This window comes from Camelina sativa, chromosome 9 (assembly GCF_030686135.1).
Source record: "Camelina sativa cultivar CO46 ecotype springtype chromosome 9, ASM3068613v1".
Lineage (NCBI taxonomy): Eukaryota > Viridiplantae > Streptophyta > Magnoliopsida > Brassicales > Brassicaceae > Camelina > Camelina sativa.
Genome location: NC_141888.1, coordinates 24892091 through 24918933, shown reverse-complemented (window position 1 = coordinate 24918933; position 26843 = coordinate 24892091). Strand labels below are relative to the sequence as shown.

General features: G+C 36.1%; 1 protein-coding gene across 7 annotated transcripts; it reads right to left on the bottom strand.

Annotated features, from left to right (window-relative positions):
- Nucleotides 1-933: 933 nt before the first annotated feature.
- On the bottom strand, nt 934-26539 carry LOC104715391 (serine/threonine-protein kinase ATM). 7 transcript variants are annotated; one of them, XM_087464785.1, is made up of 79 exons: nt 26364-26539; nt 25947-26055; nt 25708-25851; nt 25048-25209; nt 24742-24937; nt 24490-24646; nt 24233-24369; nt 24050-24137; nt 23594-23697; nt 23206-23304; nt 22563-22619; nt 22262-22343; nt 21687-21761; nt 21251-21292; nt 21106-21173; nt 20828-20876; nt 20634-20705; nt 20064-20201; nt 19856-19942; nt 19593-19777; nt 18644-19226; nt 18488-18559; nt 18189-18359; nt 17985-18110; nt 17401-17528; nt 16802-16958; nt 16659-16705; nt 16515-16578; nt 16274-16348; nt 15776-15895; nt 15377-15562; nt 14973-15094; nt 14827-14896; nt 14605-14732; nt 13998-14139; nt 13756-13896; nt 13560-13658; nt 13420-13466; nt 12854-13040; nt 12547-12768; nt 11990-12061; nt 11666-11735; nt 11403-11520; nt 11185-11308; nt 10667-10801; nt 10374-10418; nt 9854-9901; nt 9658-9762; nt 9329-9415; nt 8753-9070; nt 8416-8528; nt 7986-8052; nt 7825-7899; nt 7540-7662; nt 7190-7354; nt 7011-7109; nt 6532-6683; nt 6213-6417; nt 5930-5977; nt 5723-5806; nt 5527-5610; nt 5225-5305; nt 5031-5120; nt 4892-4954; nt 4491-4631; nt 4351-4407; nt 4204-4263; nt 3660-3754; nt 3459-3567; nt 3213-3302; nt 3033-3112; nt 2857-2935; nt 2720-2766; nt 2540-2639; nt 2219-2350; nt 1977-2111; nt 1821-1886; nt 1372-1515; nt 934-1281 (listed from the first exon to the last, which is right to left on the bottom strand). In XM_087464785.1, exons 1-79 carry the CDS (start codon nt 26430-26432, stop codon nt 1204-1206), a joined length of 8991 nt encoding a protein of 2996 aa, XP_087320911.1. In that variant the 5' UTR covers nt 26433-26539; the 3' UTR covers nt 934-1203. The 7 variants fall into 7 exon arrangements, with proteins under 7 accessions (XP_087320911.1, XP_087320908.1, XP_087320910.1 ...); XM_087464782.1 differs by having other exon boundaries at nt 20046-20201; nt 21106-21176; nt 26364-26538; XM_087464784.1 differs by having other exon boundaries at nt 21106-21176; nt 26364-26538.
- Nucleotides 26540-26843: the final 304 nt, after the last annotated feature.

The window sequence follows — 26843 nt, the reverse complement described above, 5'->3', positions numbered from 1 at the left end:
ATCTCTCAGATGTTTTAATCCAACACAAAATAGTGTTAAGTAGTATATTTAGTTTACTTACATGGTAAATGTTAAAACATATTTAGATAACTATGTTGTTTAGACATCGTTAACCATTTGCACGGTAACAGATATACAATGATCGTTTTACAGTTTTTAAGCGATAGCGGTATGCTTAAAGGTATTAAATCCAAATATCAGATTTTAATTTTGTTTTAGTTTGGACTATTGCACGTATATAACCTACACGTAACTATTTTAGAAAGGCAAAGACATCTCGCAATTACACACATTTGCTTTTTGGGACGATTACAAAGTGAAAAAATTGTAAAAAACCAATTTAATTTATAGTTTGATAAAAATACATGTTTTAACGGGTTTAACTAAAACTTTTTTATATTTTAAAATTTTTAAGAGTAAAAATATAAATATTACTTAAATATTTTATAGACTTTAAATATATATTATAATATTTTAAATTTTCGACGGAGTTCAAATATATATAATAATTTAAACATTCTATAAAAATTTAAATATTTATAACATCTTAATTTTTTTTTAAAAACGTAAATATATTATAATATGTTTACTTTTTAAAATATTAAATATTCTCAAATATGAAATGAATGCAATGATTAGGAGCAAGATTAGGTTAACAAATGCCGGTCATGCGGCTCAGTTTTCCACAAGAGATGCTTAGCAAGACTCTCAAGTCAACCTGCCATTACGGAGCACAATTAAAGCCGAACAAGAGCCCTCGAGAGCTGCAAGTATCGGAGAAGAAATCAGATTCTATGTCTGTCTTGCCTCTACGATTCCTCTCAGATTTTTTTGGAAAATCAAAACAAGACAAAGAAACCACTATTCTAATGGGTTCACTTCCAACCAACGATCTATAGATATGATTCTTTATGTATGTTTGTAAAACTTGTCTTTTGTAATGCAAAGTCTCAGTTTAATTGCAAGAAAATGAACTTGTTTGTAAACAAAACTTCTTTTACCTTCTCTCGTCTATGAGCCAACTCACTGTAGAGAACATAGAGTAAAAGAAGTAATATATTATAAGCATGTTTACATCTTGTACTGTACTACAAGCATGCTCTCTCCCCTAATAAGTTAGACAAAATTTGGTAGCGAGAATTTTCACCTTTACATAAAGATTTCTCTATTCAGACAAAAAATTGGAACATGTAGAAGGGGGGTTTACATCCAAGCTCCCCAGCCAGGGAACATATGTGACAAACGATCTGTGTCAATTGCATCTTGTATTAGTTGCTGTGCCTACAGAGCAATAAGTGTTGAGCAAATACAATCAGTAAACAAGTTAGCGTGTGCTGTTTTAACCTTTGATTTATATATCAAAAACATTACCTGGCCATGTATGCTTCTCATCTCACCGCCATCATAGCCATCAAGTTTTTGCTTGACACGCATCAAGGCACGCGTAGCATCCTTGTTCCCCTCGAATTCCTCTTGTAACCCTTCCAAGTTCAGGCCATTATAATTCTCAGTTTCCTGGATCAAAAACCTTTGTGTGAGAAATAACAACATCTTTACAATAGATATCCTAATACTGACTTGTAATCTCGTCTGGAACATGACAATGAAGTTAAACACAAACTTCAAATTATTTGCGTCAAAAAGTCTCAAAGAAAAAGCATCAGAATGGCATCTATTTAAACAACAGGCAAATTTGCATTCTGGCCTTCTCTACATTCAAGAATCCGTAATTAAGTCCACACTATAACCCTTTTGCAGAGGCTGCAACCACATGCATTGCATTGTACATTTACAGTTTAAATTACAAGGGTACGAGGTACCTTCTGTCTTTGCAAAGCCTTTAAGGGGGACAAGGCCCATTTGTACAGAGGATCATGTATAAACACCTGCAAAACAAGCAATATTGATTAAGTATTCAAAAAAAAGCTTTTAAATTTTGAAAAAAAGTCAAAAGTTAAAATTTAAGATCTTATTACTTCGACAATTGTAAGCAGCGCCTCTTTATTTGTTCGCATCACAGACAGGGTTTCTTCGCAACATCTCCTGAAAACGCCTTCCACTCCTGTGATGCCCATTCCATCAATTATGTCTCTTGTCAGTCTGAACGGAACCTGCCAAATCAGAACAAAAATGAACAATGAGAATCGTACATAGACTTATATATACTCACAGGAAGACCAATTAAATATGTAAAGAGAGGAGGTGGAAGAGAACTCACCCTTTCAGGAGTCTTGAGCATTAATCCTTGTTCAAAGGCAACTCCAAGATCTATGTGGACAACTTCTGCTGTGGCTTGATCGATTAAAATATTCATGGCATGACGGTCTCCAAGACCAACGATGTACCCAACCTGATAACAAATTAAATTACAAAATTTCAGGAGGAGATGGATGAATCAGAGGGAAAACTAAAGAACAGCTTGCTAAATGTACTCCACTTTCTCTGATGGCTTATTTTACGCCATTTAGTAGGATACAAATGATCTATACCGTTTCATATTCTAAAAGTGAATAAAGATCATAATAGTGGATATACTTGCCATTGAACTAGCTGCAACACTACGTGTATACGCAAGCCTCTTCACAAACCAGTCAGCAGGCTGCAGGAACTTTTCCAGGAAAAAGTAATGCATGACAGGCCTGCAAAAGGGGATGGATATGTCAGCCACCAACTAGTACTTACGGAGTAAGTTAAATTAACGTTTCACAAAGACTGAAACCTGAAGTTTGTGCAGACATCCACAAAGGCTTTGCGTTTGTCCTTCGCCTACAAGCCACCAGTCACCACAGATTAATTAAGATTACCAGATGTCAGTGATGGCCAACTAAGAAGATCTGAGAAATGAAATGAGCTTACACTCGACATATGTTCTCGGCATTTAGCATATTTCCAGTTTCCAACGCCATAACGACCATGAGCGCCTTCACTCCTTGAGCTGTGATTTGATATGCAAAGAGAAGTTTTGAACTGTAACAACTAGGAAAAGAGATTGTTGTACCATGTTACTGTAAATATTAGTCTACTAGACCGACCTTCCTATAAGATAATCTCCAAGTGGAATTGTGCCATCGACCCACTCAAGAACACCAGCGCTAGGAGTAAAAGGAATAACCTGAGAATATGTATATACATATATATGCATTGTAAGGAGATTTCAACTTACTGAATGGATCAAATTTTCTCTAGAAAAGTAGATTGATACAGAGACATACCTTGTATGTGCGCACAGCTAATCTTCTCTTCCATGTGTCCCGGTTATTGTGTAGAAAGGTATTTACGAGGCCAAAAAACTGTTCCATAACCTGAAACAAATGGTAGACGCTTTGCATAACTAAACTATTGTATATGTAATCATGGCTAGGTCAGCATATTTTCAGTTTTCTGCCAGTACAACACACAGTAGCACACACGGTGTATCATATTACAGACATTGCCAGTAAAACTTCTGAAACTCTTACAGCATCTTGTCTGAGGTCATCATTGCCAGATTTCGCAAGTTGCTTATATTTTTGGCCATCAGATCCAAAGCATTCAACTACTTTTGGAGCATTTATACCATTCATCACTCTGCATATCATCCAAAAGACATGGTTTCAAATAAAGCACTCTTTAAACCTAGAAATGCAAAAAGTGAAAGGATTGACTGAGCAGGGACTTACGTAACAGAATCTGATAAACCTCTGAAAAATGGGAATGTCCCTTCATTGTATTGGCAACTACGATCAACAGGAATTGTAGCAGTCACTACAGGTACCTAAACTCAAACAAAAGCGAAATAAATACAAGTTTGACACATACCTCAGAAGCACATAGAAAAAGCGAACTTGAATATCTGAACCAGAAGGAAAATGTAAAAAAAAAAAAAAAAAAAAAAAAAAAAAAAAAAAAAATCTTGGAGCTCATCTGACGAATTAACTCTTCCAAACTAAATAAACAACAAAACGACTATATCACCATAATTCGTTCAGGGAGTTGCAACAGACACAAAAAAATAAACATGGGAGCAGACAAATGAAATATTAGGATCAGAAGAAAACATAGGACAAAATTTGCTAAACAATTTTCAAAATATATAGTTGCCATTTAATTCTTCACTGAATAGGAGTGCCTATCAATATGACCCATCATTGTGTCCTACGAGCTAATAGTTATTGCCAAAGCTAGATAAGAATGCAAATGAATAAACTGAAAAATGGTACTTACAAGTTCCAATTGTTTAACACTACGAATTTCTCTTGGCAGTGTTACCCTTCTATTGGTATCCTGCAAAGGAAAGAGTTCCGCCAATGTTTCAAAAAACGTTCAGCAAACAGTATAACAAAACACTTCCTCTAAACTCAATGATCAGACCTCTCTCCTTGTTTCAAGCTCTGCAAGCTTGATGTAGATATCTACGAGCTGTTTCATCTGAAAAAATAATCAGGAATTGCCGTTAAGTAATTAGGCAAAATTGGCGATGATGAATAAGATTAGGTGAAAATAAGGTTTACTTGTATAATCATAGTCCCATGATTATGTGATACATCCTGCAAGAGATGCTCTGCTGCAAGCTTTTTATCCGTATCAACCACGAAAGAATTTCTACTACGTTGGTTATCTTTAATACGGTCACCGTTTGCCAATGCCAGTAGCTAGAACCAAAATCAAAAGAATTATACGAGACATATACATTCAGCATTTACAAACGTAACTTCGAAAAAGATAGACAAAGCCACTTGTAATGATGTAATTTCGATGGCATGCTACACAGCACAACAGACTTCAATGTTTTCATCTTTTTTCAACAGATGCGAGATGTCGTAGGACATTCAAGAATTTTAACTTCTCACAAACCAAATAGAAAAGAAGAAACATAAAGAGTACATAAGATGGATAACATGTTCTTCAGAACCTGAAAGATTGTATGGTATGGATGATCAATGGCCATTTTTCTGATAAGTGACACCAGAGCAGACTGCAATTAAGAAATCGTAGAGATTAACATCACTGTCTCAAGTTTTCTATGATAGCCAAGTAAAAATGCATTCTACCTGAAAGCTGTTAGATCCTGATTCATCTCTGGAACTGCCCAACCTTGAAGCAATTTGATAAACAAGTGGTACAAATTTGTAAGACTGAACCTGCAAGAATGTTTACGGAGATGAAGAAACTTTGGATAATTAAACAAGAAACTTAGATAGAAAATCAAAGTAGCAGATAAAATCTGATCCCATTAGTCAAGTACCTCTCTAATGGTGCTCAACATGTTATCAATAACATTTTTCTGGGAAGCAAGATTGAACCACATGGATACTAGTCGAAACACCTGTAAAAAGAAAAAATAGTTCCAACAGTGATGCTGTAATTTAATGCTATAATGGAATATACCACGGTTCAGCTAAATCTCTCAAATATGTTTCTAAAAAGGCCAGAGAAAACGTTCAATATCTTTCAGAGATAATGTGAGAAAAATAGGACATGAATCCCAAATAAGAAAGCGTATAAAGGTCACTCTACCATGAACCTGAATTATTTAGATTAACATACCACTCGAACATCATACTTGTCACCAATTTCTAGACAACGTTTATACCCCTCCAATGCAAGTTTCAGAAAGTTATCCCTGTCAACCTACACAATGAAAGAGAAAGGGAAGACCACGAATCAGTTAATATCATTTATCTAGCAAAAACCATGACTATGTTTCTACAGCAGACAGATTATCGGGCTGAATAAAGAACACCTGTAGTTTTTCTGCTTCTTCTTTATCCATTGTTAGTTGCTTCTGTAGATCTTGGATCTTCAGTGAATAATCAGATTGCTCCGCCTAGTACAGTTAAAAGCCCAAATATGAAATCACATGAAAGACATGCATAGACCGTCAGTTACATTGTGCTTTAATACGATATCTGTTTCGGGATAACATAAATGGAAGTCAACTACTACTTGCCTTCTTTGAACTCTTGAAGCGTTTAATAAGCACCTCCAACTCCTTTGTCTGAAAAATTAAGCACACTAGTTAGTTGCCCCCCAGTTTCACCCAGGACAGAAGAAGAACTAACTTTGGAGTTGAAGCTGTTTAGAACTATTATTTATTACACCAAAGAAAAGGATTATTCAACTATTTGTGCTCATTTCGAAGGATAACAAAAATAGGCATAGCCTATAAAAAAAAAGTATTACAGAAGTAAAATGCTTATAAAGTAAATTTGAGCAACCAAAGTGGAGGGGACCTTGTGTTTTCGTAGTCGCAATGCAGCTTGCCATTCACTGGAGGAGAGTCTTTCCTCATAACTCTTAAATAGAGCATCTGCATAATGAGCCAGATGAAACCAAGTTTGGCTCTGTCTATCTACCAGCCTTTTGCAGATCTTGGAACTCTGTCCTTCAGCAAGCGAAACTGCAGGCCTCAGATACTTCTCTAAAATTGTTCTAGAACTATTTTCAAGAGAAAGAAAAAATAAAAGAACCGAGTTGAGATTCTATAGAAGTTTATAACGAGCATAAATGGAAACTGCTTTCAACGAAAATAAGAAGCAACAACTTATTTACTTGCTCGATCTGGTTTCTGCCAGCCACTTTCCAATCACGCGATATATATCTGAAGCTTCTTCTTTTAATTGATAATTATGTAAAATGTAGCTTGCAAGACTAATGGAAACTTCATGCCGGCCTTGGGCATGTAATAGCTTCGCCTCTTCAAGCTGAAAAGCAGAAAAAGTTACTGGAAAGCATCTCTCTAGTTGTGAGCCAGATATATTTCCATGTTCTAACTAAGACGCAAAGTAACTAATAGATGTCAAAAATAAGTAATGTATGCCATCGTTCGATATGTGTCCTAGGTCACAACTGTTTTTTGACAAAAGTAGGTGTCGGTAAATTAGGAGTGCTTAGAACTTTAGTGGTAACTTTGGTCTCACCTTCATTAAATGTGATAAGGAAAACACCTCCCCAAAAATATGTACAATTAAGGAAGAAAAAGGAGGCTATTCAAATTCCACAAAAAATGCAAGATTAATCATAAAAAGTACCTTTCCAAGCCAATCTGGAACGGGTTGTTGTCCATCACTTCTTGCACAAAGAAACTTGAACTCATGAAGAGACGCAGCTGCATGAGAATACCTTGTTCCCTGAAAGAAACAAGATAACGTGGTGTTGCTCCACTGCATTTTACTATAAGTGAAACTGTATCTCTTTACATTAGAGATACCTTGCGAAGTAATGAAGCAGACTGCAAAAGATGTTGCATGGTACATTCCTCACATCCCAAGATTTGGAGGAGAACTCGCCTAAATGCGATAAATGGCTCCAACAAATTCATGTGCAACTGAGTTTGCGTAATAATAGAGCTCCAATCCTTATTCAGCCAAGACAACTGTATTTCATAATTAAACATTGGCCTCAGGCAACAAATTATTTCACTTAGCTTCTTGGTATTTGCGCATATACATCCCAAACTAATCTAATTGTAAATAAAATAACATAAATTCTTCAAGCTTTAAATCATTCACTAGAAGCTAGTGAACAACCACTTGAAAAAGAAGTTACAAGGGAAAATACCTGATCCATTGTTGGAGTCACGGGGTCTGTGCATGCTATTTGTTTGACTGGATAGCCATGCACACTTTGATGTGAAGATGTCGTCCAGCGAAGATCCCAAACTAGTCCTAGATGATGAAGAATCTGGACATAATAAAACATTAAAAAATTAGGAAAAGTCAAAACCATTGTTTTCCAAAGAGACAACAGATCTTTAGAATCAGCACATTTATAGTAATTAGGCACCCAAAGGACAATTATGATGGAAAAAGTGTTGTACTTTAATGTCCGTTTAAAATTTCATACCTGAAGTTTCACTACTGTAGAGTATATAAATTCAGTGCTTTCTTCGCTTGCACGGGAAATGGACAACACAAGCTCCTAAAAAAGAGAAAAATCAAATATTATTACCACATCGAAGCTTAGAACTTTCCAATCCGATGGTGATAACTGAAATCATGTGTTACCTTCTTCGTATCCTTCAGTTTTCCATAAAACCCTTCGTAATCCCCTTCTTGCAATGCTCTCAAACAACTGAGAAATAACATATTAAAACATGGAGAAGGAAACACGCCTAATGGTCGGAGCTAGTGTCGCATGCGTAATATTGAGGACTTTTCAAAGCTAAATAGGACTTCATCATAACTGACCATTTATACTAGGACATGACCCACATAATAAAGCCAGAGACCAGCAATTTCTGGAGACTTCAACTACTCTATTCTAAAACTCCTCTGTAACATATCATTCTTTTTGAATAAAAGTAAGAAGACCAGCGGCAAATTCAATGTTGATAAGATGTCACATAAATTTGGTGCAGTCGAGAGGTACAAACAGGGAAATATATATAATGGCTAAGAATAGCATCATTGGCACATATGACTAAAGATGTGTTACCAGTGTAGATTTTCATGATAATTATTGTTCTTGACATGTTGCAGAGGTTGGCAGTGCGTTTTCGGATAAAGTAAAGAAAAATCCCATTTGCCAGCACGCCATGCAGCCTCATACTGCAAGCAAGAATTTGAGTTATCACCTAAGAACCACAACTTACATACAACAACTGAGTCTTGCTCGATTAGTTAATTGCAATGCTACTCCTTCAAGATGTCCGATTCATCATATCTTTTCTTTATCACATGAAATATTAATAGTATTAACCAACAGCCTTCTTTAGACATGACTTCCATTTATTGGAAAAAAGGAGAAAAGTTAACCAAATCAGGATGCATACCTGCAATTCGATGAACTCTGGATCATACTGAAAGCAACCTTCTCGGGAAGTCAAGCCCCGGCAATACAGATCCAGGACATGCATACAGCCTGTCTGCTGCAACGACCTTATGAGTCCTTTGAATGGTTGTCTCTGGACCTCCCCTTCACCAAAAACAGAATGCCGTGCACTAGTTGTTGGCTGAGATTGTTCCACCTCTAGATTTTCAGAAAAGCTACCTGGCACGACTGTTTTCTGTGAACGTGCTTGCAAGTCATAATACTCGAGTGCCCTTGTCCAGTTTCCCTCATGCTCAAATGTGATTATTTGAGCAGACAACTTTCAGATTACATCCATGTAACAGAAACAGAGAGTATTAGTCATATATATATGAAACAAGCAAAAGATTTTAAAAAATCGCTGTATGAATTTAGCAGCGGAATCGTGTCAGTTTTCTCACAGCATTCACAACAAAGGGGTTAATGTTATCCATAGAGAAAAGTACTGACTAGCCAACGATTTCCAATAGGCAAGAGTTCCAAATGTGTGTATGAGATATCCAATCTGTAGGACAGAATTTTAGTATCAGAAACAAACCTTATTTGAATGTATAACCCCATACAAGCTGTCAGGCTCGTTTATTCTTGTTATTGCAGACACAAGTATCTCAACATGATCCGGCAACTGTTAACCACAAAGAAAAGGAACTATTATAAATAAATACAAACAAAACCACTTTCCCCTTTTTTACATGGAGACCAGAATTTGCAATTTTGAAAATGCAGCCAATGAAAATTTCATATATGACAATAAGCAGAAAACACATTGCATATTAGTTATTTGGTTATAAAAATGGATAAGAGCTAGAGAACAATATTATCTAGTTCATTGATCCCCAATTGATAACACGCAGTTCTTATAAGTACCATATCATGATAAGAAAAATCAGGATCTCCGAGAGTTAGATTGCCAAATCTCTCCTCACACCAATACTCAACATACATGGAGGCGGTCAAGTATGCACCGCATACCTGGAAAAACGAGAAGAGTTATATACTGGAAATAGCTTTGACGTCTCGATCTTAAATTGGTTAATGATCTAAAAGGACAGTGATGACTCACTACTGCTGATCTGGCAACAACAAGATAATCAATGGAAAGCCAATAAACCTGATCAACAAAGGCACTCTTTATGATGAAGATATTAAAAGAAACAAGAGGAATAACTGATTAGCCAACTAGAGCCACATGTAATGATACAAAAACTCTTAAACAACAAATGTATTGAAACTTTAACACTAAATGGCTTCATCATAGAAGTAGCACACAACTGACAGGGACAAATACGTTTTGCATGGTTTTAATATCATATAAAGTTACTAAACATCAAAGTTAATTTTGAAAGTAATCAATTCTTCTTATGTGACATAAACACAAAAATTATAACAATGCATATCATAATCAACAAAACTAAAGGTGTGACGCTTATCACATGTTCCTGTAAAACAGTTGGAAATCTTAGCAGGAAGCTAAAAGCACTTTGGGAAGGAGATTTCTGGTAAACACCAGACACATAAAATATTTTATGGATCAGAAATGTTCATAGTCGTAACAATACATATGGTAATTGAAGCTAATAAACCTTTTCCCAATTTGTAGTTATGGACGCTGCCATTCCATAAGCATTCTGCAAGGGCATCTCAAAAGTTAGATTTGAAAACATATACCATAAGAATATTTTATACAAATAAAAATAAAAAATCAAATCAAATCAAATGATACAGATTTCACTATAAAGAGGATAGAAATAGCAGATTGTCCTTATACACTACCTATGATTAGCATAACTTTCCCTGTTATTGATATTGAAGCTTATTTCTTATGCAAGATAAAAATTATTGCAAACAGATCAGTGCTCAAAGCAATACCCCTAACCTTTTCTTTCTTAGTTTGTCCAGAAAAAATCGATCTTTCGAGGACATAACACATCCGCAGTTCATTCAGGGTATTTAACATAATTTGCTTCGACTTTGTTAGCTTGTTTGAATCAATGAAGATATACTCTTTCACCTGCCAATGGGGATTACAAGCTTTAGCAAAAGTGACTACAAATTTTCTGTTTCTGCAACATACACAACTCTTAAGGAAAATCATGAAGCAGCCACCAGGTAGAACCTTACGGTATACAACTAGAATTAGCAAATGACAAGTATAATGCTCAGCTCATCAACAAAAACAAAGTTCTAAAATAGATTTAAATTCGGTTGTACAAAAAGTCGAGGAGTCAAGGTGGGAAACAGTAAAGTAAGCAAATATGTACAATAGACAAAACCAAAAAAGGGAACGCAATGGAAGTGAATTTGACTTAACAAACAGAGATATCCAGAGAAGAAGCAATGCAAGCAATTTGAAAACTAAGCACTACTGGTAGGTCCAGAAAATACAAGATTTACCTGTGACGAAATTAATTTGTGTAAATTGATATCCGTCCCAATCCTTCCTGCAAGACTAACAATAACACTAGGGAATAGAAGCTCCGAGATTTCAGCTTTCAGCATTGCTATGTTCTGGCATAACCTGTCAAACAAAGCAGCAACAATGATTCACTCAGTGCAAGATTTTACTTCAATCCTTTAATGGTAACTCTGGTAAATAGGAACCAACGAGATACCTTATCGGGGCATCCTCACATAAAGCGATCATACAGTACACGAGCTGACAAATCCATCTATCAAAGTTTTTATTATCTGTGGACCACACTTCGGACTTCTCCAGAGAAAAGTTCTCAGCTAGGAGGCCAAAATGAACCATTCTTGAGTAATTTAACAAAAGAGGAATGAAACATGAATGAATTATGTTTAAACAGACAAATCCATGTCATGCGCAGAATGTAATAGCCAAAAGGAATTTAAGGCTAAGAAAAATATTAACTACCTTTGAACTGCTTTTCGCCATCCAATAAGATCTTTTCCACAATGTCAAGGTTCACGCTCCTGCCATGCACCTACCCAAAAAAACAAAAACATATCTGAACAGGCAGAGCAGTTTTCATCTTGGGATACCCTAACAAGATTGGGAAATCCACTATACATCATTCATTTTTTTAAGTAGTCACTGGATATATATATATATGATTTTTGAATCAATTTTCACAACTTTCTGAAAGAACCATATCTTATATACCCATCAGCAGAATATTGCTGAAAACAATGCCTGCCTATCAACCAATGAAAAGTAGCATAAGACCAGAAAGCTCACCTCAATGGAAGATCTCTCACATGAATCGAAAGATGATAATGCTTGCTGCCCCCTTTCGGTTGAAAGAATTCCCTAAAATAAGAAGAAAGGGACATCTATAATCTATATAGCTAATTTTTTTTAAAAAAAGTAAAGCAAAATTTGCAAACAATTAGCCTTTCAGAGAGGAGACAATGAAGCACAGCCCCTACAATGCATGGAAAGCTGAGAAGGGGATTACATATGTTTTTACCCAAATATAAATGCAAATAAGACAGAAAAAATCATAACTTTCATGAGTGTGATTGTAGATTAGTAAATTATTAACAGATCAGACATTTGACGAGGAATAAAGATGAGAAACAATGTGTTAAACATGAAACAACAGAACAAACTTTAAAGTCAATTGCAGAACTGAGAAAAAAAAAATGCCAAATTAGATAATAGCAAACATTACGAAATTTAGAGGGTCTATCAAATTAGTACAGCTAAATCGAAAGATAAGCCCAACCAAACAATTGACAGAAAATAAAAAAGTAAGGCCAAATCTGTGTAGGTAAAAAAGTTAGAAAACTGACCCGAAGAGTTTGAGATGTTACATCAATAATCTTTACAGAGTCGTCTAAAAGATACTTCTTCAAAACTTTCAGCAGTGTGATAAGAGTTTCATCGGATATGCCGTTCTCAGTAAAAGATCTGAATTTTGATCCAGTATTCTGGCAAACAAATTGACGATCATGCATGGAGCCCAGCTCCCCAGGAAGACGGAAAACAACAGTGTGCGGGTTCCTAATACCAACCTTCAGTAAAAAAAATGGAAAATAAGACTATATCTTCAAATTCGCCTAGCAAAAGATAGTGACTTGAAAAGAGAATCACAAATACCCTGGAAAGAAAATCAGACACCAAAAGTCTCATATTATCTGCTTCATCAGAGGCGGATACACGGACAAGAGTCCAAACAGCATTTACAATTTCATCATCAGACTGCCAAAATGTTTCTGCAGTTTCTACATTTGTCTCTTCTTGAGAAACTCCAGAGGCTATGAGCTTGTTATGCAGTGCTTGGAGGCTGCATGTGAACGATAAGTTGATATAAAATTGCAGCAATGTGATAGGAGTAGAGGATCAAAGAGTAGTAGACTCTCAACCTTGTTGGTATTAAGGTAGAGCCATATCGACAAAACTGAATTCCTTTGAAATTAAAACAGACACAGAAATATAACCTTTCCCTACTTTCACCCATGAGTACAACCAAGGGGCCCACGGACAATGAAACAAATAGTGCATACATCTAAAAGACCCACCCACATAAGAAAATTTAAAATAACCAAAAACGAACCATACGTCATCTTAATTCTACAGTTAATATCCTAAGCACATCATGGCACATAGGGAAACCTTACTGCATATCTCAAGATGATTTAACTCAGGAAAGATATTATTGATACCTCTTGGAAAGGAATCTCGGTGGCAGATAACAAGATCTTCTAGCACACTGTTGGATAGTAGAACAGCAAAGAAACAAAAAGTTGGATATTGATAAAATTCTAACAAAAATGTAATCATTATAAACTGCAGAGTGCTTGACCTTCAATAGATGACTCCTCGGAGAATATGCTTCGCATATTTTGATGTGTGATTTACTAATGACTTGGAAAATTTTCATATCAGGGAATGCTTCCAAATCCTGAAATCAATAAACAAATCAGAAGAGGTGAGTTTCTCGATTATTCCAGGCACTGTTAGGACAAAAAGGAAGGCAACTTTATAGGTAGGACGCCTACCCTGATATCTTCATCAAGAGCCGAATCTGAATTAACAACTAGCTTGTGTAGCAACTTTACGAGCTGAGACGACTTAGAACCAGAAACCTTGGTATCTGCTTCAGCATCGATGCAACATGTAACCAGCTTCGAGACCAAAAACTAAAAAAACCCGCAGACCGAGAAATGTATTTTAAAAAGAGTAATTAAATCCCTTGGTATTTCAAAAGTGTACCCAAATAATAACACCAAGTAACACATACCTGGAGTTGGTCACCTAGTACACTAACAATTTCTTTGGCCGGATTGCTTTTGAACGAATCCAGCAAACAGGAGGCTATGCTACAACACTGGTCTTGTAATGAGGGATATCCAATAAATTGTCCAACGAGATTTAATATGTAACTGAAAGGGATAACAATCAAAGACCAACATAAGGTTTGAAAGCTCGAAAATAGAGATTCACTCTTCAGTGCCACTGAAATTTTAATTAACAGATGACAATCGAGTTTAGTAGCAGAACAATGTAGCAGTTCTATACATCATAGAATGTAGCCGTGGCTCCTTAAGTATCAACTAAAGATTTAAATTGGAAATTACTCTCACCAAAAGAAAAACTATACAAAGTTACTGATTATACTTATAAGTACAAACGAGTTCAAGACAATAGCAGAACCGAATCAAGCACAAACTACACCTTTTAACATCTACAACAACTTAGTTTCTACGCAAGAAAAGAACCCAAATGGTCAAGCTCATAGCTACCAATTCAACATATAGTTTCTACTCAAGAAAAGTCTTTTTGTGTTGAAGAATTTGAGTACTAACGATCAAACAAGATCAAATAGATAAATCGAGAATTCTGCTCACTTTATGGAACTTGGAACTGAAGCTCTATGACCAAGAAGAATTGTAAGCTCCTCAAGTGCGGCCAAATGATGACGCGTATGCCGATGATGGCATGCAGCTGACATTCTATAGTGCATTTCTTTTATGAACTGCGAAACAACAACAAAATTATTTTGACTGAAGTATCAAATTGATAAGAACAGTTTGATCTTGTTAAAAAGCATCGGCAAATTAAAATTTCACCATGAACACTCTATCCGGGCGAAAAATGTTTATCCTGTCAGTTATGGCCGCATTCTTAGGATAATCAGCACTGCATAAACCAAGTAAGACCTTATAAAAGGAAAACCTAAAACAACAAGTCTACATGGAGTGAGCAAGAAATTTACATTTCCATAAAACCATCCACAACTGTTTGAACTGCAAGTGAAATCGTGTCACGAGAAAAAGCAGGAACTGAAGGTTCTGGTGAAGAGGAAGTGCATGATAAAATAAAACTAACAATAGACACCTGAAAACAGAACAGGGTGTTCATTAGGGATTAAAATACGTTATAAATGAAAAGAATTATCTATTCTACTTTTGAAACCAAGGATCTCTCACAAAATGAAATTAAAGCATCCAAACTATTAATCTTGCAGTTGCCTATGCTTTGATCTTGGATCGGGATTCGGGAAGGCTTGATATATTGTGACTAGCTGATCAGACCTTAATAACGGTAGCATGGGAATTTTCCACCACAAACACCAAAGACAGATCTGGAATCACGAGTCAAAGGTTATAGATGCCATACCATATTCTGCTTAATTAGCTTGTCCCTCTCATTCTCGCTGATCTCACCAACATACAATATTGAATTCTGAAGCATCATTGCACCTTTATCACATTCTGACGTTTTACTACAGTGCAATCCCATACATATTGCAAATATTGGCACAAAATTTTCCTTGACTAACACAGCCACCGGTTGGCCAGCAATCTACAAATTGTAGACACTGTCAGTAAAATATAGATTGGGAAAGTTTAAATGCCACCGTAGAATGAAGATCATACAAAAACAGAAGACAAAGCAACCAAAAGTTTATACATATTACAAATTTCACTAAAAGTCCTTTAAGCATCTCCATAAACTGAAATTGGAGTTGTATAACGTTCAGTTATGTCCATAAAAGATGTAAGGAAGCACCCTTACCTTAGATACCCAATCAAGGTTAGTATGATCTTCATGCATCAGAAGAGCTGGAAGTAGCCAGTGGGAACAAAAGTGGATGAAATATTTTGGTTCAGTGTTTGGAATGAACAGCTGACTTGTCTGCAAAAAAGCAACCACCAGATGATACGAAATGCTAAAATGTACTCATTCTACTCTTCAAACTGCCGCAATTGTAGGACATATTGCTAGATATCTAAAATCTCATGTCGATATTTCATTCATCCACTAGTAATTTACTTTGATTTTGTAGTCAAACTAGGCGCTATCTCCAATATTGTAGACCCATGTGCAATAGAAACGAACGAAATTGAATCTACTTTACTGTACCGCAAGTTTGAAATATAAATGCTATTTTGGTTTATAAAAATATAGCAGAACTGAAAGTCCAACAAAAAAAGTTAACATAAATAGTGAAAAGGTAATATACTACAGAAAATAAATAATTTATGAAACAGAGAATATCAACTTGTGGCATACCTCAACAAGACCAGCTAAACTGACACCACATGCAATCCAGAAAAAGAGGATCGGGCCCAAGAGTTCCTCCAGGTACTGCATATAAACCATATTACAAAGAGATGTAGATGATGTCAGCATGCAACATTTACAACGTTCAGAGGTGATTAATGTCAGATAACTCTGCTGCAAAAAAAATAGAAGAAGAACATTTATCATGCAGGTGTGGAAGAGATAAAGAAATGAGAATTAATAACAACACCTTGAACCTAGATGGGTAATGGAGTTGTGCTGATAGGTTGTCAAGTGCAGCAATGATTAATTCCCTAGAAGGAAAATGGCCAGATAAGTAGAAGAAGGTTTCAAGTATAAATAAAATACAGTATCAGTTACAAGAAAGAAATACCTCTGACAAGGTTCTATAGCTGAAACAGCGCATATCATAAAAACAGCCTACGTTTAACCCATTATAGAATACGATGTTAATACACAGCTAACTGATTGTATGCTCAAAATAATTCTAAAATGAAAAGAAAAAAAAAGCATTACTTGCAACTCTATGTTCTCACTGTGATAAGCAAGGTGCATAAGAGTAATGATGACAGTCTCCATTTTCGGGCGAGGCTGGGGACCAGCAGCCAAAACATCCCTTGCAGTGACTAGTTTTTCCTTTGAGGAGGTTACCAGTATAATTCCGAAGCTGGAGCTGGAAAAGGAAATGGGAAAAATATTAACATCTAATGAGATACTTTAAACTGACATCGATATCTGAAAACAGTGATAAAAATAAACTATTAACAACTAATTAGAAGCTACAGTCGAACATTAAAAAACGGATACCGAGACCATGAAGCAAGTTAATATTTCAAAGTATAAGCGCTGTGAAGCATCAGACCTTACAGAATGCTGTTGTTCAGAACAATGTATCAGAGAACTTTGAGAAGATTTTCAAGAAAGATAACTAAATTTACTTGTTTCTGCCCACAACAAAGACAGAAATCAGCCTGTTTTTCATTTTTTTCTCTTTATGTTATGCAACAAGAATCTGTAGAAACGAGTATCTAACAGTTTGTCTTACAAGGAAAACACCCTACTAATAAAAAGCCATAGGATAATAATAAGGTTAAATAAACAAACACCAAACTTACCAAATATCTTGGAACAGTGCCTCATGGCCATCCCACGTCTGGAATAAAATGCCAATTTGTCTTGCCAGGACAAACCTCACTCGATAATCAGAGTCTTTTAGCATTAATAGAAGTCGCTCAATCATTGTCTGTGTCAAAAAAGAACTCAATTAACTGTAGAACTAAATAAAATCACTAATTCCACAAGGAACCAAGTAGAACATTTGCAAAAATAGAAACGATTAGCATTAATGGTAAAACAGGGTAACTGCCCATTTACTCATATTTAATCCTAAGATAAAAAAAACATGATTATAGTACACACACTGTAAGGTTTCTTCTTTACTTGAACATTATCGCTACAAGTAATGAGTGAAAGGAAGATTTTAAACTTCTATCTGCAAACAATAGGAATGTCTTATCTGAAGGGAATGTTATTTTTCAACTTCAATGGTATTCGACATGAAAACTAAGTTATGAAACGTTAAGGTAGAAACATTATCGCTTCATGAAAACAGCTCAAAGAGAAGCAGGAGGGGTGATTATCAATATTGCAGTCATCTCTTTAAGTCTGAAGAAAGAGTAATTAATATGAAAGTAAGCACCTGACCAGTCTGAGGATTAAGCAAAACAAGATCACATATACAGTTGATCAGCTTGACACGCCCAAACCATCCCAAGAGACCAAATTCAGAAACTTTATTCACCATTGCGCCAAGTTGGGCAAAGACCTGCACGTTACTTTAGCAATGAATAGAGCAGATCATGGAAGAAAATCGAATAATCAACTTAAAGAGGGAAAATAGTACCTGAGAACTTTCTCCATCTTTTGAAGACAAATCACAGTTTTTTCTGAGTCCAGAAGAATCCATCCCCGAGGATGATAAAGTGCGAAGTAAAACATGCAGAGCAGTGACTATGTTAAGACAGTTACGCTTGATCTTTACTTGTGTGCTAAGCATGCCATCCAAGAAATTAACCTTTAAGTAAAATAATGAAACAAAACTCTATAAATAAAAAGAAAGGTTGGTCGAGATGTAGATATAAAACCCTCTATTCCTTTCTCTAAATATTTCACAGCAAATTTTCAACAATTTGAATTCTATACCAATTCATTAACATTCGGCATAGACGTCAAGCATGAAAGCTGGCATAGATGATACAGTATATTTTCCAGCACCTACACATGTAAGCAGTTTGTGGCTGTAAGCTCACTAAAAAAAAATTGAGATACTGATATGGGGAAGAAAAAATGCTGAAATACCTTAGGATCACATTCCTTCTCCAAGAGATTATATAGAACTTCCCATGTCGGAAACTGAAGTACTGGAGAAAAACATGAGATAAGTGATATCATGCCCAACTTCCAGTTCCCCGTGGAAACAGACAGCCCGGGTACAGCTTTCCCACCGGCAGTTATAATATCCATATCTTTAGTGTCTTCAGCTAGATCTAATTCCATATCCACTATCCTGCCAACTTCTGGGGAATCAAGTGGTAACGACTTTGTAGGTATAGTGTTGGATTCTGTATTCCATGCGTGCTCAGTGTATTCTCCATAGACTTTAGCAAAAGCCCGCAAAAGGCTCTCTAAGGAGTGAATTACAGCATCATAACTAGCGCCAAGAAGATTATGGTCTCTTCTGTTGCTGAAGACGGGAGACTTAGTAAGGGACCTCAACGAAACTATTATAGAAGCTTTCTCATTAAAATCTGAGCCAAACCCCAAGGGACCGAGACTTTGAAGATCATTAAGGCTCTTTAATATTGTTTCAACAGCATGATCCAGGCCTTCTAACAAATACTGGCATGCTTTTAAAAAGAACGAACTGCTTCCATTACTCTTCCTGAGAAATGAGAGCAAATTCGAAGAGATACAATTTAAGCTAGTACATCCAGGGTGCAGAAAAAATCACAACCACAATCACTTTTGTGTCTTAGACACCTAATCTGAAGAGTGAAGTTTTTTTTCCAAAATTACACAAACTTGCCTCTGACAGCTACATGATGACACTACAAACAGAACAAAGACGCATCTACAAGTGGTGCTTACCATCTATCAAGAAAACTATGAAACTCTTCATATAAACTATATTATATATACACATATTAAAGGAGTGAACATTTTCAATAGAGAAAATTTGATATGTAAAGAAAAATATCAGTTTTCACAAGTTTTAAGAACACACCAAGAACAGGATGAGTTGCCAAACCTTGTGATATAAGAACCATGCATAAAATGGCACAACAGAGCACATCCCATAAAGATGTCAGACAGTGGTCCTTTCGCATTGCCCTCCGGGATAATGCTAAGAAAATAGATATCCATGTCATGAAGCAATGGATCTCTTAATACCAGAGGTAGTTGTACAACGTCAGAAACTTGGCAGCTAGAGATCTGAAGATACAAAGAAATAAAACAACTGTCGCGGAAATGAGTCAGGAAAAGGCGAAAAAGAGAGTAAGGATTCTTCACCTTGCTAGAATTTGAGCAAACTCTTGCTAGAGCCTCCACGGAGCATTCAAAGAGTCCAAATCTTCTTTCTAGCTCAACATCATCTATCTGCAAAAGAAACAAAAACAGTGCCTTTCAATATTAGTCTTGACACTTGATACTTTTCTGAGATTAATTTATTCAATCCTCTAATAACAACCATAACAGGCACCTTCGCCACATCATTCACCTGTTCGTAGACATCCCATTCAGATGGTGTTGGAAGATGTTCCTTAGGTACTGGAAGTGAAGTATTGAAACCAGCACATAAGGAAAAAGCAGCTGCTGGTAGAAGCTGAACCATTCTCTCATTTAGTGTCAAACGACCCTATACATGTTATAAGCCATAAGCAGGATTTCCAATATGACTGTGTGGTACACATCATTCGCGACTTATAAATCTACAAATCTTACTACTCTCAGTAAGAACCTGATGAGATTTTGAACTCTCTCTTACGATTTCAGTTTCACATATTAGGTGGAAATAGAATGCGGCAGCTCTTTAAAACTAGTGGGCAGAATATAACATAAAAGGGTGAAATTTCACTGCCTTTCCCAATAATTAAGAGCTTAACTACGACGATTAAAACTGTGCCAAGATCAATCTACGTTATGATGCAAAAACAACTCAGGCTATTGGTTTTGTTTGGTCATATCCTAGACAACACCTCGTCCACGGACAGTAAGAGGTGTCACATATAGTCAGACATCTGTGACACAAATTCTTGTGTTCTTCTGAAAAAAAAATGAAAAAAACTACCTTCCAGCTTAGGGGGGCACAAACTGCTCTAAGAAGATTGCGTCGAAGATGTAAATCATCTTGCAAGTTTCCCTGCACAGTTATAGAACAAGACCATCTTAATGTAACAACTTTTCAAGACTTGTAAGTTTGGTAATATGTCAACCCAGAATGTAGATACCAAAACCATACAATTACTGTCAGAACCTGTTTACCTGGCAACCCATACGTGAAAAGTAACATGCAATGAAGTACAAGGCCGGCCTGAGTAAAAATAATAATTCTTTAGACAACAGTAGAGCCATTCAGCATGTATTAATAAAAGCCAACCAATAGTCAAGCACAAATAATCTCGTAGCATTAAACATTTATAAAGAATAAGATGCATAAACTTATTTTGATGCTTTTCTTCAGGAATTGACGATCTAGCCTATTTGCACTCACGAAATAGCTGAACAACATGCTTATAAAGTTTTGAGGATGAAAGGCTTACTCAGAAGGTATGTGCCTGAATAACTGATGATCCCACACTTCTTGAGGCAGAATCCCAACGTTTATGTGCTGCTGATTGAAGAGACAAGAACATTATGAGGATACAAGTCTTTAGAAAATTTTATAAAATTCATTTACAAACTCACACTTGAAATAATTGATCCAAGGAGCACCAAGACGGCATCAACCTGCATTAAAATAGCACCAATTATGCGTAAGAACATTTGCGATAACTAATCAGCTAAACACAGCGAGTAATCGGAAACTGTATAACTAATCAACTTCTGACCAATTTCCGAAACTATTACAGAGTTGAATTAAGAAACGGGAAATGGCTAAAAAGGAAACCACTAACATTTGATCTAACACAAATCCCTGAAGAAAGCTTTTTTCATCGTTCGAAGAAATGTTAAAACTCTAAGTAGAAGTTGTTGTCAGGGTACCTATATACAAGTTCAAGTTTCATTGCTGGAAACTTATTTGCTATCAAGTGTTCAGGGTGTTTTTTATCTGTTCTCTAGTTTCATCTAGAAGAATACTGTGCGAAACAGAAAAGGATATAAGTAGATAAGTGCAACGTACAATTACACTTGTGCTACTGAATGTTGCTAGCCCATGGATTAAAGAACTCCAGATCAATTGCCAACCACGATCTAGCTGCAAATAATGTGGTTTAGAAACACTAAAACCTAAATACAAAGCAAATTAGATTCATAACAAGATATATTATATGAAATCAGGAATTCCAATACAAAGCTGTAATGTATAGGGCCTAAAATCCATTTCAGATATAACTAAAAGTAATAAAGATTTCTAGAACTCATATAAAAAAATGTAGGATTCCAAAACATCATAACGATTTTTATCAAAAATGGTCACATTATTTATGTAACATCAGTTGGTTCTTAAATGAACATAAAAAGCAAAACCCTATCTGTTGATAGTCTATTAATGGGCAGCTCATTCTACACCAAAACTGGTTGCCAATATGCAAACACAGAAACATTATAATATAATTTCAGCATTTCTTATTTTAGTAACAATACCAAATCAGCTCTAAATCTCAGCAATGCATTTTTTTCTGTTCAAAGCTTGTCTAATAACCTACAATATTATCAGACTCACACACACAAAGGCAGTAAAGGCATGTAAAATACCTCACTTGAAGAAACAGGGGACTTTGATATGTCCGTAGTAGTATCTGAAAGTAACAAACCAGAAGAGAGCCCTTGCAAACCCCTTCAAATAAATTAAAGTTTCACAATAAACAAACTGAGATATAGGATCGGCGAATTTAACAACTTGAACGCTATATTAAACAAAGGTCCCTAAGTGCCTCATACTAATTTGCATAGTTTTTGTATTAAATACCTCGACAGCATTTTACATTTATAAAAATATGAAGGAACTTGCTGCAAATTCAAAATAGTGAACACCTGAACTCCATCATAAACGTACCTCAAAGTCCATAGTAGACCATCATAAGAACGTCTCATACTGGCATCCTCCAGAAGTCTGTCACATACAATATTAAGTAAATAAAAGCAGTCCACTGTTACAGACATACAGATACTAGTAGTATGACAATGAAATATCCAGGAGTAGCACCATATCTACAATTTACAGCTATTAGAATGCTATGAAAATGGATATATCAAATTATCAATCAAGTTATTCATCAGGAAATTAAAATCATAATCTGCTAAAGGTACTACCATCATAGCAGGCAACAATTGCCAAGTAATGTTGAATCATATTATTGTTCAGAAGTTGGTAATATGAGAAACATAAGAACAAATAGTAAACGCCACTCAGTCGATAAACACGTAATTTAAAAAAGTACTATTTCAGGTGTGGTCAAACCAGGCTTATATATATGGTCGTCCCAACTGCTTCTTACGTTTGGTTATCCACTAAGATATGTGCCCAGGGAAGTATGTTCGAGGATAAAATGGCAATGGGCATTGTTAAAGAGCATTATACCAGAAAGTACAAAATCAATACTTCTTTTATCAAAAACATTCCTAAGCTCTTACCTACTGCTCTCCAAGAGGCACAGAAGCAAGATCCATGTAATATTAAGTCTTACTTCCCAAATTACCTCTGAAAGTTCGTGCAGATGGCTTCAAACCAGTAAATAAGGAGATCCTTGTTGATGCGAGTACAATAAGTCCGAACGAGACAACCAAAAGCAGCACACCTGGGTAAAGCTTATGTACATCAGTCTATGTATACATGCAAATAAAGTTTCTAGGAAAAACAAGTATCAAAGAAATTATATAATTAGTGCAAGGACAGTATCTAGACCAAAAGGGATACCCTTGAAACTTAACTTCCAGTATCACACTAACAAACAAATGGCGTACACTCATGAAATACATTCTCATGATATGGCTACACATGTATCTAGAAAAAAAAACTCGCAAAGAAGAAATCAGCAGACTGGATATCATCTAGCAAATGCTCTCATCAGAAACACAGAAACTAACCATAGCCATTTTCCTTCAGTTAGTGCCTCGACAAGACGCAACGCAACAGGTTGCCTCCGAGCTCGTTTCTCTGACAATGATGGTCTAGACGTTTTGACACATGCCTGCCAAAGTTCTAAATGTCACTAACACATTCACTCTACACACACAAACGGACACAAACCCAAATTCAAGGATACACAAGGATGTAAGCAAAAAACACATTTGTATGATGGGATTCAATCAACAGTATTGATATAAAAGTATTCTCAAAGTATATAGATCCAAATTCACTGCAGAGCAAAAATGCTTCAGAAATCATAGATTGAATCAATTCAAAAAAGGGGGAAGGGTAAGATGAAGCAAAATGAAGACACTGTTGAAAGTAAATAAAAAATGGTAGGTTGAATTGGAACTCTATTGTAAGTCATGTAAAGCTACTCAAAGAACAAAGTAATTTGCATATAAAACAGGTACCTGGTAGAACACATGTGCAGCAAGCTCAACCAAGCTACTCTGATAGGTGCTCAATGCCCCCAACTTATCATCCTTGGTTGAATCACCCCTAAAAAATAATTTAATTAGACATGCATAACTTCACGAGATGTGTAGAACCTAAAGAAGTGATCCTTCGGAAGTAAAAACTCAAAAAAGATGTACCATGATGCAGAACTTGATGAACTACCTAGATCCAATTCACGGGTAACCACGTCCAAAAGTTGTTCCACCAGAGAACTAGATTGACTAGCACCCCTTGTCAAATTTAGCTGTAGCCTTCCATAAGAAACAAGTATCTCCTACAAGGCAGAACAAGAAGAAAATAAAACATAACTTAGACCATGAAACTGTACTATGAAGAAAAAAATCAGATGATTAACAAAGGGTTACAACAAAGCCAAAAAAAAAAAAAAAAACACCTTTAGGTTTTTATCATGGGTTGTTAGCCAGCAACGGAATACAAATTGTTCAACCGCATTATGAATTTCCAGTGACAAAGAGCCTAAATTAGGACCATCCTTCAGCAAGAAGGTATTTACACATTCAATAAGCTTGCGTGAAAGCTTTCCCTCATCTCTGGAAGAGTTAAAATAAATTAGTATAACTTTTATTACTGCTTGTAAAGGAGGGTGCAGATCTGAATGAGAGACTGACTAACAATTAAATCAGACCTTACAGAAGAGAAGATATGAATGAAGCCGTTCACAATTTCTTCTCGAAGGTCATCAGGAAAATCTCCAGAGGGGTTTTCTAGAAGTGACTGAAGCGTAAGAATATGGCGAAAAGCTTCCTCCTTCTGGCTATGTTGACCACTGCTTTTCTCGCAAAACCCTGCTTCAGCCCTTTCCATGTATAGCAGCACCAAACCTTGCAAAAACATTATCTTTAAAAGAAACCCAACACCAGAATACCACCATACGCTCCAGATCCATGACAAGACCAGACAATTAACATATATCGATTTGAAGAGAACTCACTGGAATATGTACGCTTCCTCATTTGGAAACGATAATCCCTAATTTCCAAAAGATGGCGGAGTATGGTACCATACTCGGACTGAAAGCTTGGTGTATTGCTCAAGATATCATGCACATGTGCAAAGAGGGCTTTGGCCATAGATAGCAAAGGACAATGTACACCTGAGACCATTAAAACAGAATAGTTACATAAATATGAGGATGTATTCTTGATTAGAGAAAATCCACTGTCAAAGTGTAAGCATTAAGATACATTTCTGCGAGACAACAACAAACATGTAGAACAGACCGGCACATGGAATATTAATAAGAAGAACATCAAACTTATTACGGTTCCATAGTTAATACTATTGTCTACCAATTTTCATGTTCTTCCAGTTTATTCTTAGATCGTCTTCTATTAATAAAACATAGCACTTTTCCGGTTCCGTTAATTGACTGATAAAACTGAATGCCCTTTTTAAGCTGACTTGAGCACATAGTAACTACAGGGAACATTAAATCAGATTACAACGTTTCTGACCAAGAGACTTGATATTCTGCAATTCGAATCACATCATGAAGCATCTTTGCAAGCATAAATTAATTCCAGAAAAAAAAGCAAAAGCAAAAGCATGGTACTAAAAATCTCATTCACCAAAAAATTAATCTATCTCTCACCAGGAAACCTAGTTTCTTCTGTTCTCTGAATAACAACTCGAAGGGTCTTTGCAAAAGTTGGTTTAGGGAGACGTCTCTTGCTACCTGACACCTCCATTGAGACACATTGAAGGAGAAGTTTAACCAAAAAGGGCCATGTTTCAGCTGCAATGAGAGAAGTAAAGTTCCGGATTAGCATCAAAGCTTGATGCACTGCATAGTAGCATCAATGTCGCTGAAGAAAAATAATCACTACCTACCATTTGGAATCTCGTCCAACTTAAGTTTAGCTGTGTTTTGTGAAAGAAATCTACAAAAGGTAATTGACCTTTCCCCTTCAAGCCATGTATTCAGTAACTTGACACCATCCTGTATATACAGATTATATATAAAATTCATCAACATGAGAAACCTTGAAATTTAATTGTCCTTTTCTCAGATTTTACACACAACGAAATAAGTATCACAACGTTTTAAAACCAAACCGACACGAGAGATTATCATAGAAACGGAGCCGTATTACAAGTATAAGGAAACGCTAAAGCATCGTTGTGAAAACCCACAACGAAATCAAGAGAACAAGCCACATAGATACACCAAAACCCTCAATTTCTCCGCCCTTTTCCCCCTAAAACCCAAAAACGATTAAAAGAAGAAGGGTAACTGAAAAGGTTTACTTCGCGAGTCTTGGCTTTATCCGACGAAAGCTTGGAGACGATCTCATGAACATCTCTGGAAGTAACCATGGCGAAATCGACCTAGCGCATAATCCGAGAATCACCGGTGAAATTGATTTTGAATTGACTGAGGAAAAGGGTTCAGTTCAGGGTTTACTGTGAAATAGACGGGACTCACCGACTATAGCAATTTATATATAGGCCCTTATATTATTCTAACTTTTCACAGATTAATACCCTAATTCGAACTGTTAGATGATTATTCAGCCAGACCTAATTTACATATAAGTCCCTGCTTTTTATAATTTAAAATTTAAAACGCATACGCCTAAGAGCTTGACTGGTTCTCCCGCTAGCTCCCGCAAACGCTGCGTTTGCGTTTGCGGGCGGTTGCTAGCGTTTGGGGCCAATCACACAAATCGCTCCCAATCGCTCCCAATCGCTCCTAATCGCTCCCAACCGTTGAATTCCAAAAGCTGG